Source organism: Panthera leo, chromosome D3 (genome assembly GCF_018350215.1).
Source record: "Panthera leo isolate Ple1 chromosome D3, P.leo_Ple1_pat1.1, whole genome shotgun sequence".
NCBI lineage: Eukaryota > Metazoa > Chordata > Mammalia > Carnivora > Felidae > Panthera > Panthera leo.
The window spans coordinates 36,383,943-36,400,715 of NC_056690.1; the positions used below are offsets into that span (position 1 = coordinate 36,383,943).

A 16,773-nucleotide genomic window follows, 5' to 3' on the forward strand; every position below is an offset into this window, starting at 1 on the left:
TTTTTGTCAGGCAGTTAGATTTCTAACTATGACACAGTTGCAAGCTTTGGCTGATATTTTGGGTAGGTCAACCGAAGATGTGGGGCGGGGGGGGGGGGGGGGGGGGGGGCGGGTAGTAAAAACAAAACATACGTCCTAAATAAAGCTCTAGACTGAACAGTGTTTCCAAGTACTGTTGAGTGTGGTGTATAAGTGATTCGCTGCTAATTCTGATGATCCAAACTTTAGGCTTTTAAAATTTATTAGATTGCTTAAAATTCTGCTGCTGAAGTCACAATATTTTCTCTTCTTGCTAAAATCACCTTTGTGGAGAACATGATCTTCTTTCATTAGAGACATTTTTCTATAAAGGGATTTCTCTGATAAGTAAATTTCGCGGAGAATGTTTCCATTTAGGAACCTTATTTTGTCACATTAAGGGACTGGGGAAAAATGCACCTCAAAGCATTGGTCGGTTCAAAAAACAAAAACTAATAACTGCCTTTGCTGTAGTCGTCATGGTTAACATGTGACCACAGACACGATTAAGATTCTGGAGGCAGACCAGTCGAGCTTCTTGGTTTGGCTGCACAGCTCAGCAGTTGTGTTTAAATGGTTAACATTCATGACACACAGATATCGGGGAAAAAAATAGAAAATTAAAACGTCAGTTCTAACATGATACAGCTGGAAAATGATGCAAAGAAAAAATATTGGAAAATTAAGGACAGGCTTACATGAAAGATTACTAATTTACATGGAACAGCCTGGGTGCTATTAGAAATGTGGCAGCGAGTAAGGAAAATAGATCATCTACCATCTGCAGACAATTAAACCCAAAACTGCTGCTGCATAATATTTTGAAATATCCCTCTGCACCATTCAAACGGTGCTGCTTCTTGTAACTAGACAACTGTAGCAACTGGGTTCAAGAGTGGGATAATCATCTTTCTCACGTTATTAATGAAAACTTTCTAGTCTTGCTAAGTGAGATGAATAAACTACCAGTTGGGTCAGAAAGTGGAGAAATCCCAGGGTACTACGGAGATAATTTTCTCGACAGGATCGAGTATGCAGTTTTGCATACTGAGATAGCAAACTGTAAACAGTAAAATGTTATTTCTAAGCCTTGTGACAGGGTCGGTACCAAGTTTATACATAAAACATTTGCGGGGTCACAGACTGTTGTTCAACCAAAGTTCCTGTGTGGTGTCCTGTTACTCACAGGAGAATGTGACCTACTCTGCTTTTTGAGAAAAAACTATATTGTCTTATCAGAAACAGAGCACCTATCCAATACTGAAAAAGGTCAACAACATGGACGCAAAGTTACTTGAAAATGGCGAGGTTGGGCAGCCATGTCTTCACAACTAAATGAAGGGCAAATTGCAGGCAGAGGCTCAAAGCCCCCATAGAAAAAGTACACTATAGGTATCAGGAGGGATTTTTATATGATCTCTAGGTTCTGCATGGTAAAGTGTTCATTTGTGACTATTATTTTTAGTTACAAGGACAAAACTTGAGTCTGTTACAAATTTCCTTAAAACAGGAGTCAGCCAGGCCACCGCCTACTTTTGCAAATAAAGTTTTATTGGAACACAGTCAGACTTAATTGTGCACACATCACCCACGGCTGCTCTTGCACAGCAATGGTAGAGCTGAGTAGTTGTGGCAGAAATCACATGGCTCACAGAGCCTAACATATTTACCATCTTCCCTTTACATAAAAATTTGCTACCCTCTGTCTTAAAAGGTCAATTACATTGTATTACAAAAGAGAATATTGCGAAATTTGGTAAAATAAAGTCAGATATTCCAATCCTATGCTATGAAGACAGTATCTAATAGTTGATAAATTCAGGGTCTCTTTTGGGTCCAAAAGTATGTATGGAAGAGTAAAAAGTATATCAGACTTACAAAGTACCATTTCAGTTGCATGCAGTGGGGTCTTGTGGAATCTGATGAACCAGTATTTTACCAGACTCTTTTGCGTGACTTTCGTGTTCCTTGGAAAATTGAGTTTGGATCAAATATTTGGGAGACACAGCGTTGAACAAAGTTAAACAGGTTTCTTTTCCTTGGTAACTTCTCGGGGGCCTGGCTATATTCATGATGTATATTAGGAAGACCATTTCAGATCAAGCAAAGAAAATACTTTCTCTCTAAAATGTTGAATGACAAATGTAGATCATATCTATATTTCTATTTCTAAATCCATAGCTAAATGATAGCAGATTTGCATAGATGAGTGGTCTTACTATATAATTTGTTTTCTCGTGTATTGAATATGAATAATTAAAAGGAATCTTAATTAGCTGTGCATGTCAACATTCTTTTCAGCTCTTTTATTGGTGTGCTTTCGTCTGTGAGCATTGTGGCCTAGAAACGATGGTATTTCTTTGAACAAAACCGTGAATAGGAAAACAGTGTAGAGAAACTTCTCAAAGAGCCTAGTGATTAAAAAAAGAAACATTCAAATTTCTGAGTCTAGTTAGAAACTGTATTGGGACAATGGAAGTCCTTCAAAGTTTTCTGAAGGTCTTCCAGCAAAGTATATGTGCATTGGAGTACAAATGTAAGTTAAATAAATTACTGAGCTTAAAAACAGGGAAGCGTATTTTGCACAAAAAATTCACCTTAAAATATGAACTAGAATAATAGTTTGTATTCTTTCTGTTTAAGACTTACAGTGTAACTCCTATAATGCTTTTGGAAAGAATTTAGCATGTGTTTTCATGAGGTTTTTGTTTTGATTTCTAGTTACCCTACCGTCAGCCAAATCATAGCAAAGAAAGGAATAAGTACACACATCTGACTCCAGCCCCCATACACTAAAAACAAAAAAACAACAACAACAAAAAACCCCAAATGTTTACGAACTCAAAATCCTCAAAAACTTAAGAGTGATATATTTATGTACCTAAGAAGTCTCACAGATTATACTATGCCTAACTTTTAGTAGGCGCTCACAAATGTTTTAAAATGAATGTGTAACAAGGAAGATGCCAAATGACTACACTGTCTAGGAGAAAGATTACTGGCATCGTGTTATGGAAAATATTATTGTATGGAAGATCGATGCAAAATATGCCGTTTAAATTGATTACTATATCAATTAGAAAGAATGTGCCTCATTTAATATGAGAAATCTAATTTACTAACAAGAAAGGTTTTGATATTTAAGTGTATCCTGTCCATTTAGAATTGATAATCAACAAGGCCTTCCAGAACTAGCATAAAAGGAGTTTTAGCCCTTCTACTGACCGCGAGGCAGCCGTTAGGTATGCAAAAGCCAAAGAAAACCCATATACTAACTGCTAAGACACAGTCGGACCAGGTGGTCTTGAAAAGAATCCAACTATAAAAATGTGAATGTGATTAAAAATCAAAATAAAACTAAGAGGATCTAAAAACAGTTAAAAGCTATTCTGTTAACTCCACCATACAGGTTGAGGGTAACATCCAAACATTATGCATATCCTATAGCTGTATGGTGTCTTTATCTTTTAACTGAAGAGACAGAATATTCTGTGATGAGTTTGCCTATAGCCAACAATCAAAATACAGTCACATATACCTATGAGGAATCTAGATATATAAATGAAAGGATACAGGAAAATACAGGCAATCCCCCACACATTTGGAGATAGGTAAGAACATACCTTAGGCTTTTCCCCCATGTCTAATTTTTATAAGCTTTATGTTAGTGTCAAAATATACCCTTGGAATAGGATTAAAATAATCACAACATTAAATTTATAAAGAGTATGAAATATATCTTTAAGAGACATACCCATACTTGAAATTACAAACTAGCTTCCTGTGAAAACAAATCCACCTCCATATTTTCTCTATAAAGATACTTGTCAACAGTTGTTTCATGAGAACATCAACATCTCTGTAAATTCAAAACGCTGCTTAGGAGTGTGGCTTCGTGCCTGAAAATGCAATTAAGCCACCACACTGTCAGCAATATGTGGCAAAAACACAGAAAGTTTGAACTTTTTTCAATTGCAAGCATCCTTCCTGCAGGGTACCAATAAAGTTATTAGAACTGCCTAGTTCTCTGTTTTGACTACGTAGTCAAGATGGAATGGCTTCCTGCACCACTGAAAGAGCTTTTAGCATGAATAAAGAAAAATTATCTGACTGTAGCAGTGGTGAAACATTAGACTGCGCTATAAAGGAAGTTCACTGAATCTGCACACGTAGAACATAGTAAAATAAAATAAGACCAGACAGTTCGGTTTTAACCTGCAAGGAGAATATCTCCCAAGGTTACCTCCTATATTATGCTTTTACGAATGGAAGGACAATGTTACATAATGACTGTTAACATTGGTTTCCCTCTTTCCCCAATAGAGTTTATTTGGATAGAGTTTGTGGCTAAATAAACGTTTGCAAATGACTTAGAAAATATGAGTGGGGAATATTCAGTCAATCAGGTCATCCGATTGCCTAATCATCCTTTGGTGAATTGAAAAACAAATTACAATATTGATTAAATCTAGCTGATGGAAGAAAATGATCCAAATCACCATCTAATTCAATCTATTGTGAAAACAGCCAACGTCAGATTTCCATATCTACAAGGGTGTTATTTATATAATTATTTAGCTATGTAAATGAACGTGATGACAAATTTCATTGCTTTCAGAGTGAATTAGGCAGGGACTCAATTTTAATAAAGGGGAGAGCAGATACTTATACAATCCAATACTACAGTTGGTCTGAGGATCTGCTGGGTGAAAAGCCGTGAAATACAGAGGAAACACTGTGGGTAGGAGTTCAAAGGTTCGGGATTAAGCCTTGACCCACAGATTATCAGCTGAGTGACCCTGGTAAGTCAATTCACCTCTAAAAATATGCATTTTCTTCGTTTAAAAAATAAAAACAGAAATACCTGCCTCCTTTCTCACAGTAATGTTGAAGAACTAGGTGAGACAGGTATGAAAGTGCTTTCAAACATTTTAGCTGCGATTTCGGTGGAAGGCATTATAAATTAGGCACTGCGGAAGCGGATTTACTCTTTCAGACCTTGAGGGTAAGGCGAATTCAGTACAACAACTGGGGCACGGGTGGTGGTCTGGATGGAGGCCTAAGAACATTGACACCTCATTCAAGGGCTTCATAACCCTTAGTAATTAATAGCTAAGATCGTATTACAGTTTATGAAATACACCAATCTCTGTAATTTCATTTAATGTTAATTTATCCCTAGAAATAAACGCACTTAATCAAGAAAAATATGATACTACAAAACCAAATGTTTCAAAATCAATACAAATAGATTCTTAGAACTAGAACATGAGCCCATGAGCACCTGGCAGTGTTTGGCACAGACCATGAAACCAAGAAATATTTGTGGAGCTAATGGAATAAAAAGGTCCTGGATCTTCATGAAATTAGAATTCAATGTGAATTTTGAACATGCAGATGGATGTCCATGATATATCAAACTATACTCCCTGCAAGGGAAACAATGAAATAACAAGGTATTTCTACCCAACAGAACTCAGGTGACTGTCTCTGGCCTGACTACATCTAGTGTGACAGACCCAAGGATGCCTTCGTGCCATCATTTCTAAATTGAGTCACACAGAACTTATCATGGTCATGGGTCACTTGTGATGGTCTGAGAGGGTATACTTAACTACAGGTGTTAATTTATAATGCCTCATTTTAAGGTGGGATTTTATATTTCTCAAAGCATTGTCTCATACATTTCCCATGCCCTGGTTAAGATCACACTCCAAGGTGAACAAGATGACATCACAGCTCGTGTGTGCACATACAACCGTACTTGGTTCTTCAGGAGGCTGTGTGTGGTGAGCTTATGATGGTTCAACCCCAGCCACTCCTACATCTTGTCCTTGATCACATTTTCCCAGGATTTTAACCAGGCCTGGGAAACAGAAATTCCACTAAAATCACCCAGTTACTGGGTTTAGTTGCCCCGTGTTCCGTGAAAAAAGCCCATGCAGACTCCATTTGGGAGAGCTCTTATCACTAGGTACTTGCTTAAAAACAGCAGGCAGTATTTTCCTACTTTGCATACGAAGATTCATTAGTCACAGGACTACTGCATATGCTACTATGGTTTAAAAAACATGTACCGAAAGCACGTAAACATTCATTTTATTTTAAAGAATTCTGAAAAGGCTAACCACTGAAAACTCCTTGGAATGCAGTAACACGACTCCTTATTTAAAAAAAGTATTGGCATGAAATAGTATTAACTTCTAAGACTCTAATACATGCACCCACAGATAGACACGCTTATTTCAACGAAGTTAACCTTACAAGAAGTTCTGAAATACCATCTAAAAATTTAAAGGACATAAACTGGGAGAGCATCCCACAATCTCAACCTACCTTTTGTGGCCACTCGGACACAGTCTATTTTGGTTTCCTGTGTCAAATAAAGAGGGGGGAAAAAGTCACTATTCGTGCTTTATTTAAAACAAATAAAAATATCTGTAGTTCTATTTAAATGCTGATAAGAAAAGAGCTCATTGTTCCGAGTGTGGTGTTAATCACACAATGATGAATTGCACTTAGATACATGCTCACACGATGATTACTCCTTGTACCATGCTCAGATACATTTTCTGGCTCTGGAGCTGGTGGCCATGGGCATTTTTGGAGTGGGTGACAAATGAGGAGCTACACATACAATGTCTCTGCCTACGGGCCCTGTCTTCTCCAGACCCTTGCTCACTCTGTACAGATACTACTGGTGAAGAACTCTGGGTCCTGGATTTCCCCCCTTTTCACTGGCAAAAGTCAAGTCAATGATACTTAGACCCATGCTGTGAAGGAGGGAAACCCTCATGGTGTCCAGAAAACTCCCATTTCTTTCTAAGGAGATTTTAATATCTTACCAGAGTTCTGGGTTGGTCTGAACAGAAAGGGGGAAAGAATTCAGGAACGACTCCATAGTTTTTATTTTGCTTTCATCTAATCTTTCTAAAGCTGCTTTCTCTCTCTCTCTCTCTCTCTCTCTCTCTCAAAAAAAAAAAAAAAGATACCTAATTTAGTTACAGCTATAGGAAGCATAAACTCTTCTGAAACCAAAGAAATGGGACAGAATATGCTAGAAAGACAGATGTTGTGTATCTCACAAAATTTTAAATGAGCTGAATGTATGTGTTGTAGCTATACTATTTCCCTGTAAAATAGTAAGCGAAGCAGAATTGCTAGCCAACTTTTGGTAACAAGTAAAAACTGAAAATAAAAACCATCACGCTGACAACATATTCTCCCTACCAAAACAAATACAAATTTATTCATTTCTTTCCATAAATTTCTCTAGGTGAAGATAAGTTTACAAAGAAAAAAAACCACATAAGTTTGTTACAAGTAAACACACACACAAAAGCATGACTTTATTTCTTACCACTATCTTCCTTAATCTATGTTCACATTAATAACCCTAAATAGCCTAGGTAAACAGCCAGCTATAAAACTTACCCCATTGGCTCTACTAGCAGCTTGGAAATAAATTCTGTAGCTTTTATGGGGGAGAAGGGGAGTGTTCCAGTATCCGTTGTATGTCTTATTATCACCAATAGTAAAAGGCTGAGCAGCTTGGAGACTGTTTGCTGGGAATTCTGCAGCAAAGTAATACTGTGAGTTCAGTATTGATGCATTCTGGAAGTGAATTGGCACGGGGTAACACTTTAAGATTTCGGTTGTCTTTTTAGTTCTTCGAGGTCGTTCTTCCTCAACAACTACTTGATAGACACTAGGGAGGAAAAAAAGTATTGTCAGTGATATTTTATGATGATTGAGCTGATTCCCTTTGATTTCAACTGCATGGACCCGCAGGATATCCAAAATAAAGAATACACTGGATTTAGTCAGTAAGAAGTACTAAGTACATAACAGATCCTCCCTTAACACTTGCTCAATGAAAGAGAAGGAAGGGGCTTAATATTCTCCCACAGAACTCTCTCACCCCAGGGGCGCCTGGATGGCTCGGTCAGTTGAGCGTCTGACTCTTGATTTCGGCTCAGGCCAAGATCCCAGGGTGGTGGGATTGAGCCCCACATCGGGCTCCGCACTGGGTGTAGAGCCTGCTTAAGATTCTCATTCTCTCTCTCTCTCTCTCTCTCTCTGTCCCTCTACCCCTCCCCTGCTGGCAAGCATGCTTTCTCTCTCAAAAATAAAAAGGTTAAAAATCTTAAAAAAAATAGCTCTCTCACCCCCAATAATACAATGTAGTTGAGGGGAAACAAAGTTCACCAAAACTACAATTTATACACATGTATAACAATCTCTGCTATTTCTGTGAGGCAGACACTAAAATAATGTTTTTCTCACATGTAACTGAAGATGAATTTATAGAAAATTAACTCCGTTTACCTAACAAATGAAATTATATTAACTGTAAGTTTATTTTTAAAAAGGCAATGTAGGGGCGCCTGGGTGGCTCAGTCGGTTGAGCATAGGACTTCAGCTCAGGTTATGATCTCATGCTTCGTGAGTTCGAGCCACATGCAGGGCTCTGTGCTGATAGCTCAGAGCCTGCTTCGGATTCTGTGTCTCCCTCTCCCTCTGCCCCTCCCCTGCTCTAGCTCGTTTTTGCGCTCTCTCTCTCTCTCTCTCAAAACAAGTAAACATTAAAAAATTAAAAAAAAATTAAAAAGGCAACGTATTATTTTCTTCAATGACATCTGAAGGAATGCATGTGACATTTTAACAAGTCACAAAACACAGTATATAACGATTCACGTTAAGCAAGGTTTAATGACCCATCTTCTCCTACATTCTTTTGCCCCTCACCATATCAGATCAGTGGAAAGAGAGGACATAAGAAGATCTGAGAAAACAGACTGGAATTTTAGATGCCAAGGCCTTGGACCCTGAACTGGGTTATTTGAATTACATATAAGGATTAGATGGGGATGGCATCCTCTGGAGATGCCCGTATGGACAGGAGTTCCAGCACCTACCCGCCTTCCTCCCTGCCCCCTACCAATGTCTGAATTTCGAAGTAACCACAGGAGAATGAGACCAACTTTGAAGAGACGGGTGTTTCTGTGAAGATATGTATTTTAAGGGCATGATGAACATTTGTGTAGTTTGGGTGGGGAGAAAGAGTTTCTGATACTGAGAAAAACTAACTCTTGCCAGCAGCTTTCAAGAACTGAATCCAGAATAGATTGGCAAGGAAATGCATGTTTTCTCTCACTGTATCAGAAAAGCACCGGGACTCTCTCTGGAACAATGTTGCAATCCTAGAGTTGCTCACACTGGGACTCCTTAATGCTGAAGAAGAACCGGTGAGAGGAGCCTACCATCCCCAGCGGCCTGGGGAGGTCCCTCTTTGGGTCTCGCCCTTGTGTCCTCTGAATGTGCATTCAGTGAAATCCCCTGTTTCTGGGAGTACAACCACTTAGCACGTTCTACTACAGGAATGCAATCCAGCAGCTGCTGTTCGGTTTGTAATCTTGCCCAAAGAAAAACCAATTGTTGTAGAACATCAGAATGATTGCTCAGTAGACAGGTGGTACAGTAGGTTCACAGTGTAATGATAATGCGAATTCTGAGTGTGGTGTAAACATAAATAAATAACAACAAGAAATACGACTCTTGCTTCCTAACCTCCTAACATCAGAGACTTTCTATTGGTCATGTTAAGTTGCTCCACCAAATCTGATGTAATTCTCAGTGCATGATGGGTCTGACATGAAAGGACGCACGTAGGGAGCATCTTCCTCTGGGGAAGACAAGAACACATACGGAGATAAAGTGGACTCGGATTTCTTGCCCCCTTCTCCCTGACTTCTTACGTGTATAGTTAGATGTGGCGAATTTAAAATATATCTGCAAATTCTGACACTTCTCCCATCTAGAATGAAATCATGCCATTTGCAGCAACATGGATGGAACTGGAAGGTATTATTCCGAGTGAAATAAGTCAGTCAGAGAAGGACAGATCTCATGTTTTCACACACATGTGGAACTTGAGAAACTTAACAGAAGACCATGGGGGAAGGGAAGGGGAAAAAATAGTTACAGAGAGGGAGGGAGACAAACTGTAAGAGACTCTTAAATACAGAGAACAAACTGAGGGTGGATGGAGGGTGGGGGGGAGGGGAAAATGGGTGATGGGCATTGAGGAGGGCACTTGTTGGGATGAGCACTGGGTGTTGCATATAAGTGATGAACCATGGGAAACTACCCCAGAATCCATGAGCATACTTTACACACTGTATGTTAGCCGATTGGACAATAAATTATATTAAAAAATAAAAATAAAAAAATAAAGTGCTTAGGTGTCCAACGACGACAACAACAAAAGAATGGGCTTGGCCAACCTTAATGACTACATACAACGAAAAGACTGTAACAAAGGGATCATCGGTAACTCTCAAGGTGCTGGTCAGAGAAGGCTATGCATCTTCAGCCAGGTTCCCCAGGAGAGCTAGCTTTCTGGGAGAAGAAGCCAGCCACCACGTGAATGGTCCAATGACCCTGAACCTGCCACACCGGAGAGGCCACCTGCAGGCACTCTGCCCTGCAGTCCCGAAGAACTCCCAGGCAACAACTGGCATCACTGACAGCCATGTGCGTGGACCATCTTGGAAGGCTCTGAAGGCGGAGCCTTCAGATGATGGCCATCCTGAGACGCCAAGCACGAACTGCCCAGCCAACCCTCTGCTGGCCCACACAATCGCCGCAAAATAGAAATGTTCTTCTAAGCTGCTGAGTTTTGGAGTAGTTGGATATGTAGCAAATATTAAAGCAGAATATCAGGTCATACAATAGCAAGAGTAAGGGGTCAAGGTCAAAGCAAAAGATAGCACAATGCAGACAACAGCTGATTCATGAAGAAGTTTAACCTAGTCTGCCACTAAATACATACAGCACTGAGAAAATGTGACTGTTCTCTTGAAATGCCTTTTGTAGGGCTGGGGGGAGGGTGGCATGTGCATTGATCTATGCTCTTATCTGAATTCTGCTAACAACTGGGGTTTTAAATTAACTCCTTTGGGTCTTAATTTGTTTGTTTTTTTTTCCCAATGAAATAAAAGAGTTAGATGGATCTATAAGGTGCATTTTATACTTTTATTCAGCATTTTAGTCAGCATGCAAGACCTACTCTCAAAAAAATGGATAAAGCAAAGGAACAATTAACTGCTTTCCAAAGGGACTCTCCATTAAATAAAATGATGTTTAACACTGGCTCCCTTTTATCAGCTTTTCCGAGTTGTTTGCTACATGACACTATTTTCAAAATTTCACCTTAGAAACAACTCTGGAAAACCTGTATACCAGACAAAGTGGAAATGTGAAGATACACATGAAGAAAAAAAAGTTGCAGAAATTATTCCATGCAGGAAGTGCTAGGCGGGGAGTCTGGCACATGCAGGCTTTGTTTTCCCCTTTGGATGATGCAAGAACTTGCATTTTGATGATGCAAGCGCCCATTCCATCCGGGGCTCACAGCTGATGAGGTAGCGGACGTGGTCTCATGACCGTCAGACAAGGCAGTAGTAGTAGCACGACCTGTTACAAGCCCTGGCTAAGGTGCTCATTTGAACCGTCTATGCCACAGGCATCTTCCCCCGCTTTTGCGGTTACAACCGACATACAAACTGGTTCCCACCTACTTCCCATCATCAATTTCAGTACTGTTAGACAGATTCTTCCTCTTTTATCACATCAATGGGGCTACAGATGGAAATTACACCTTTGACCTCAATTCATTCTCCCATCTCTCTCCGAGTCATTAATAACTTCCAGGGAGGACATCCCTGGACTTTGCAGGGAGGCCAGCACCTGACTCGTGTCCTGTTCAGCTCTCGATCCCAACCAGGAACCTCGGTGCCACTGGTGACAGTGATCACTCATTTTTCACGTCTAACTCCTCTGAAAGACTAGCACCGTCGCTTCCAGACTGTCCAAGTCCCACCATGTTGAATTCTATCACAAACACCTTGTCTTCTATTCCTTTGCCCTGGCCTGGACCCAAGTTTGTTACTGAAATGGTGTTCTCTCCAACACCCTGAAATACTCTGCTGCTCTCAGCAGATGACCCTATTCATAAAAGGACTGACCCTACCTCATAAAAAGAGTGAGTCCCTCTCATGAACCCTCTGTCAGGGGCTCATGATCTGCTCCCCGATTGTGATATACTCTTGCTCTGCACCACACTCACAAAAACATACTTCTTGTAAAGACTAATACTCATTTGTGTCTATCAACACTTCCAAAAACTTCAAGTTCCTGGAGGAAAGGTCTACAGGTTAGTCATCTCTGTGTCTCAGCACACTTGGAATGAAGTGGGCCATGAGATACATATTTTTGGAGCATAATATAATCCAGAAGTAATTTCTATTTTGTATGCATTATATGTAGTAGTAGGCAAGAAATACACCGGTAATCACAAATATGCTCTGTTTTACTAAAATTTAATACTAAGTTTATTTTGCATTCATTTCTTGAATATCCAAGAGCTAACAGAAGAAGAAATGATCAAGAAACAGGTTTTATGATGAGAGAATGCGGGGTAGATTGTAAGTTTATTCAGGATAACTCAGAATTGAATAATGAGCCCTGAGAGAATCAAAAGCTGCCTCTCTGTTTTTCTACCCTCTTCTCAAACCTTCACCTCTCGCTTCCCATCCATCTTTTCCCCAACTCTGCTGTGCGTGTGTTGTGTTGTGAGTGTTGTGTGTGCATTTACTCATTTATTAACTCAAGGAATGTTCTTGAGCACCTACTATGTGCCTGGCAGTACTTTAACTTGAACAATTCAATGTTTCACGTTCCCTAAGGACAGAAAATTTTGTTTTGTAATTAAAATACCCTCTAAGTGAATATGGGCAAAAAAAAAATTGATTTTTCCAAGCAGGAATTTTATGAGGATTAGATGAAAACTTGAGAATTAAATGATCATTTAGTGGACCCCTATTTTAGCCAGCTGATATGTTATACACTCCACTCCACTCATATTACTTTTTAAATGGTTACCATCTAGTCATCTTCAGATATATTAAAGGAAGAACTAAGTTGACTAGAGCAATTTCAAACCCAAAATGTCTTTTCATCCTGGCTCCACAAGAGAAATTAGATTTGCAAGCATCCAGACCTCAAATCTATTTGCTCTTTAATAATTTAAGCACTGAAAGGTCAAGCAGCTCTTTTCTATTCCCCTTTATCAACGTCCAAGCGCTAATGAAAAATAGCTAAATCCTATCTGCTGCCCAATTGCCACACATTGCTGTCTCCCTGATGGAAATTAACACATTATTGGCACCTAGGTCAATGGCACCTCAACAGAACTCTCTGGCTGTTAGGCTTTTCATCGGTGCCAATACCATCATTTCACTAGTGAATTTCATAAAATCTGTGCAACCCCAATTGTAATCTCAAAGAGTAGCTTTGAAAATCTTACTCTTTGAATGGTTTTTCTAAAAAGATTTAACAAAGCAAGTTCTCAAGGATGGAAAACCAAGCAGAAGTTTCTAGCTTAGTGGGCTGACTTAAAATTCTATTATCCTTTTAATGTATTACTCATGCTCCTTTTGTTTATTGAAGTCACACCATGCCTATCCTTATCCCACTCTTCTGGAATTTAAAGGTACATAAAATCTTCCTATCACTTTTGCAATCTGAAGGCATGATCCACAGTGAAGATGATTCTGCCGAAAATGTGGCATCACTAGATCATAACTTTCTTCTGGAATGAAATTTAATTTAAAGTTTCATTTATGCGAGGCTTTTCTACAACAACACTCTAAGGCTTTTATAAGGAGAATAAGGAATCTGCATTTATATAGACTGGCACACGACGACGTATAACCTAGAAAAGAACATCAGAACATCTTTCGTGTATTCTGTTAAACCTGAAAGTTCAAATGTGATGAGATATGTTTGGTGTTTTCTAACTTTGAAGACGTTGAGGAGAAGCCTGCTGTAGAGTTGAAATTGACTTTAAAATTTGGGTCTTAATTCATTTCGAGATTAAACCCTTAGCTGTAAGTCCATTTTTCTTATCCACTTATTCTATTTCTTATCAGCATAAAATATTGGAGGGTTATACAACTGGATAACAGAACAGGGGGTGAGGGAAAGGGGAGAGAGGGAGAGAAGTTAACGATCCATTTCACTGTTGCGTTTGCTAATCTTTTAAAGTCTGCACTTCTGATCATTTCAGACTTAGACTTCGAATGTTGTTCATTTCATGGTACCTCATAGTGCCTTTTAGTTTAATTTGCAATTTTTGGTAAAACCGTCTCTTCTATATGTACAAAAAAAGAATACAGACTAGCAGTACTATCTTCCTGAAGATTATTTTTTTTGAGGGTGGGAGGGCGATGGAAAATGAAAGTGTAAATTCTATGCAAAGCACGTAATATAAATGTGTGATTAAAGCTTATTGCCACGTAATAACACAGAATTTATTTTCTCCCTGTTCTTGGTTTGGTCCTTCTCTTTTCGTAAACCTGTCAGCACTTAACTGGAATGACACCCTGATCATTCAAACAGCCTCGTACAACTAAACTAAGTTTTAAAAATACTGTCATCAGTTAAAAGTTAGGGGGGGAAAAGGTCAGTTCACTATGTTCCATGTGTTGATCATCATGACTAGGATTCTTCAGAGACCTTCACATAACACTCGTAATGCAAGTAGCTGACCTAACACGGCGCCGTTCACTAAATCAGAAATGCCGACTGGCACCTAGTTGTGCACAGACGGTGGGCACTGTGCAACACGCCTCGCAGCCTCGATAGATCTGGGGGTTGAATATTCTACGTCAGCGACTTTAATTTCTCTTTGTCCTGCTCTCTTCTAGGTAAGATTGGCCATAAATTGCTTTGGAATATTTGCGGGCACCACAGATATATTTTATGTTCTCTCAGCCAAGATTCATCATAAGGAGCTAGCCTCGCATCCGCAAGTTACCGTCATTCTGTGGGTGCGTGTGCGCGTGTGTGCATGCGTGTATCGTGCGTGTGCAAGTGTGCCCGAGCATGCGTCCAGGACCCTGCTGCTCTGCCAGTCAGTGATAAAATCTGATACAATAAAATATTAATTACAGCTGAAAGGTTGGGTGAGAAATATGAAGTCGATTACAGTTCCATATCGTGCACAAAGGACAGGAAGAAAAAATCGTTTAGTTGTGGAGGTTTGGGATAATAAAGTAAAAACTAAAACATTAGACTCAGGCTGAGCAGCTCTGTAAAAGGCCACCTGTTATTAATCTTCACAACAGGCACCACATTTCAAGTAAATGAGTCCTAGATGGAACCTCTTTAGGACGGAGTTCTCCCCGTTTTAACAAATGAAGCCGTTTTCCTTTGCAGATTTTATTTCCCCTAAGCTAATCATAATCGAATCATCGCAATTTCATAACAAACATATGATTATAAAAATTATAATTCAAGGTCAGCTACTACTATTACAGTGTGTTTTCTTAAAGAGCACTAGTGATTTGAATAAAAATGGAAACTGAATGCCATCAAAGCCACACTAAATGTTTTCATTACTGCATGTTTGTATTATACTCAATTCGGAATCTTTCAGTTCCTCAAAGTCCTAAGACTGCAGGCTAGGTAAGCTGGAACAGAAATGCCACCATCAACGAGGCAGGTGAACCAAAGGGGGTACCCTTGAGAGAACGATGAACTGAGAGTCTCCATACCACAGGCAACTGGGTCCAGCTTTGCCACTAAATCATCGACTGACCAGGAAGGTCCTTTCAAGTTCTGACATCTTATGACTCCTGGCACAAGATCAGGTGACTCTCCACATCAATACATGAGAAGAAAATTATTTCATTTCCATGTCCTCCACCCTCCATTTTCACAATATTGATCATGTGTCAAGCACTGTGCCAGGCACAGGGGAAGAAGAAAAGGAGGAATTGGTCACTCACTGCCCTTGTCCTTGAAGACCAGCCTAAGGGCGTCAGAAATAGGTCGCTCCAACAAAGAACTGCTGTGACAGGCACCTGACATGGGTTTGTACGTAACACACACACACATAGCACGTACACAAACCCTAGCGTAACGGGACACAGGGAAGGAGTGACAATGTTTATGCCCAGCTCTTAGAGCATCTGCTTCATGGAGGACATCTGGGCTGGACCTAGCGCCCAAACACTCCCACCGCTAACACCCAAATACGGCGGTACTGCCTAGGGCCACCAGCTGTCTCCCAAATTAAACATAAAGGGATGGGAACAGAAAAGCTAATATCTTTAGATTCCCTACACAGTCCCCATTCTCTCCAACCACTTGTGCAAACAAAGTTCCAACAAGCTTTTCCAGCACACTCACTAATGACTGCCTGCAACAGCTTCCAAGAGCCCACAAGGACTCTACATCCAGAGTACAGAAGACTGCAGGGAGTGGGCTATGCCCAGTCCCGATACCTCCTGAAGTCCTGGCCGGTGTGCCCCAAGGGTCCCCCAAGTTACCTCAAGAGCAACGCCCAGAGTGACAGGGCTTTCCTTACAATTTCAGTACTGCCCAGCTCCCGGCAAAAGTGCACCTTAGGGTGTGACGACGAGCAGCATTCCTCGTCTTGACTCCCACAGCCTCCAGTGATGCCTGAGGTGAGGGCCAAGCACCTAGCAGTCTCTGCTCTCTGGGGGCGGGAGGGTGAAGACGCCCATGGGCACACAGTCCTGCGCTCTGTTCCATTCTACCTCTCTCCAAATCACTGTCAGGCAAATTTGCAAGTACTCTTCCTGCCCTATATAATCACTCCTCAGGTTACGAGATGCACAATGTCTTAATTTTAGGACTGCAATTGATACCCATTTTCATCACGTA

General features: G+C 40.1%; 1 protein-coding gene across 2 annotated transcripts in view; it reads right to left on the minus strand.

Moving 5' to 3' along the window:
• PTPRM (protein tyrosine phosphatase receptor type M) overlaps positions 1-16,773 on the minus strand; it is a 789,396-nt gene that overhangs the window by 258,580 nt on the left and 514,043 nt on the right. For both annotated transcript variants that reach the window (XM_042910577.1, XM_042910576.1), the window contains exons 12-13: positions 7,453-7,726; positions 6,355-6,391 (exon numbers count right to left, since the gene is read on the minus strand). In XM_042910577.1, the coding sequence (XP_042766511.1) occupies positions 6,355-6,391; positions 7,453-7,726 (311 nt within the window). The remainder of the gene's footprint in view (positions 1-6,354; positions 6,392-7,452; positions 7,727-16,773) is intronic.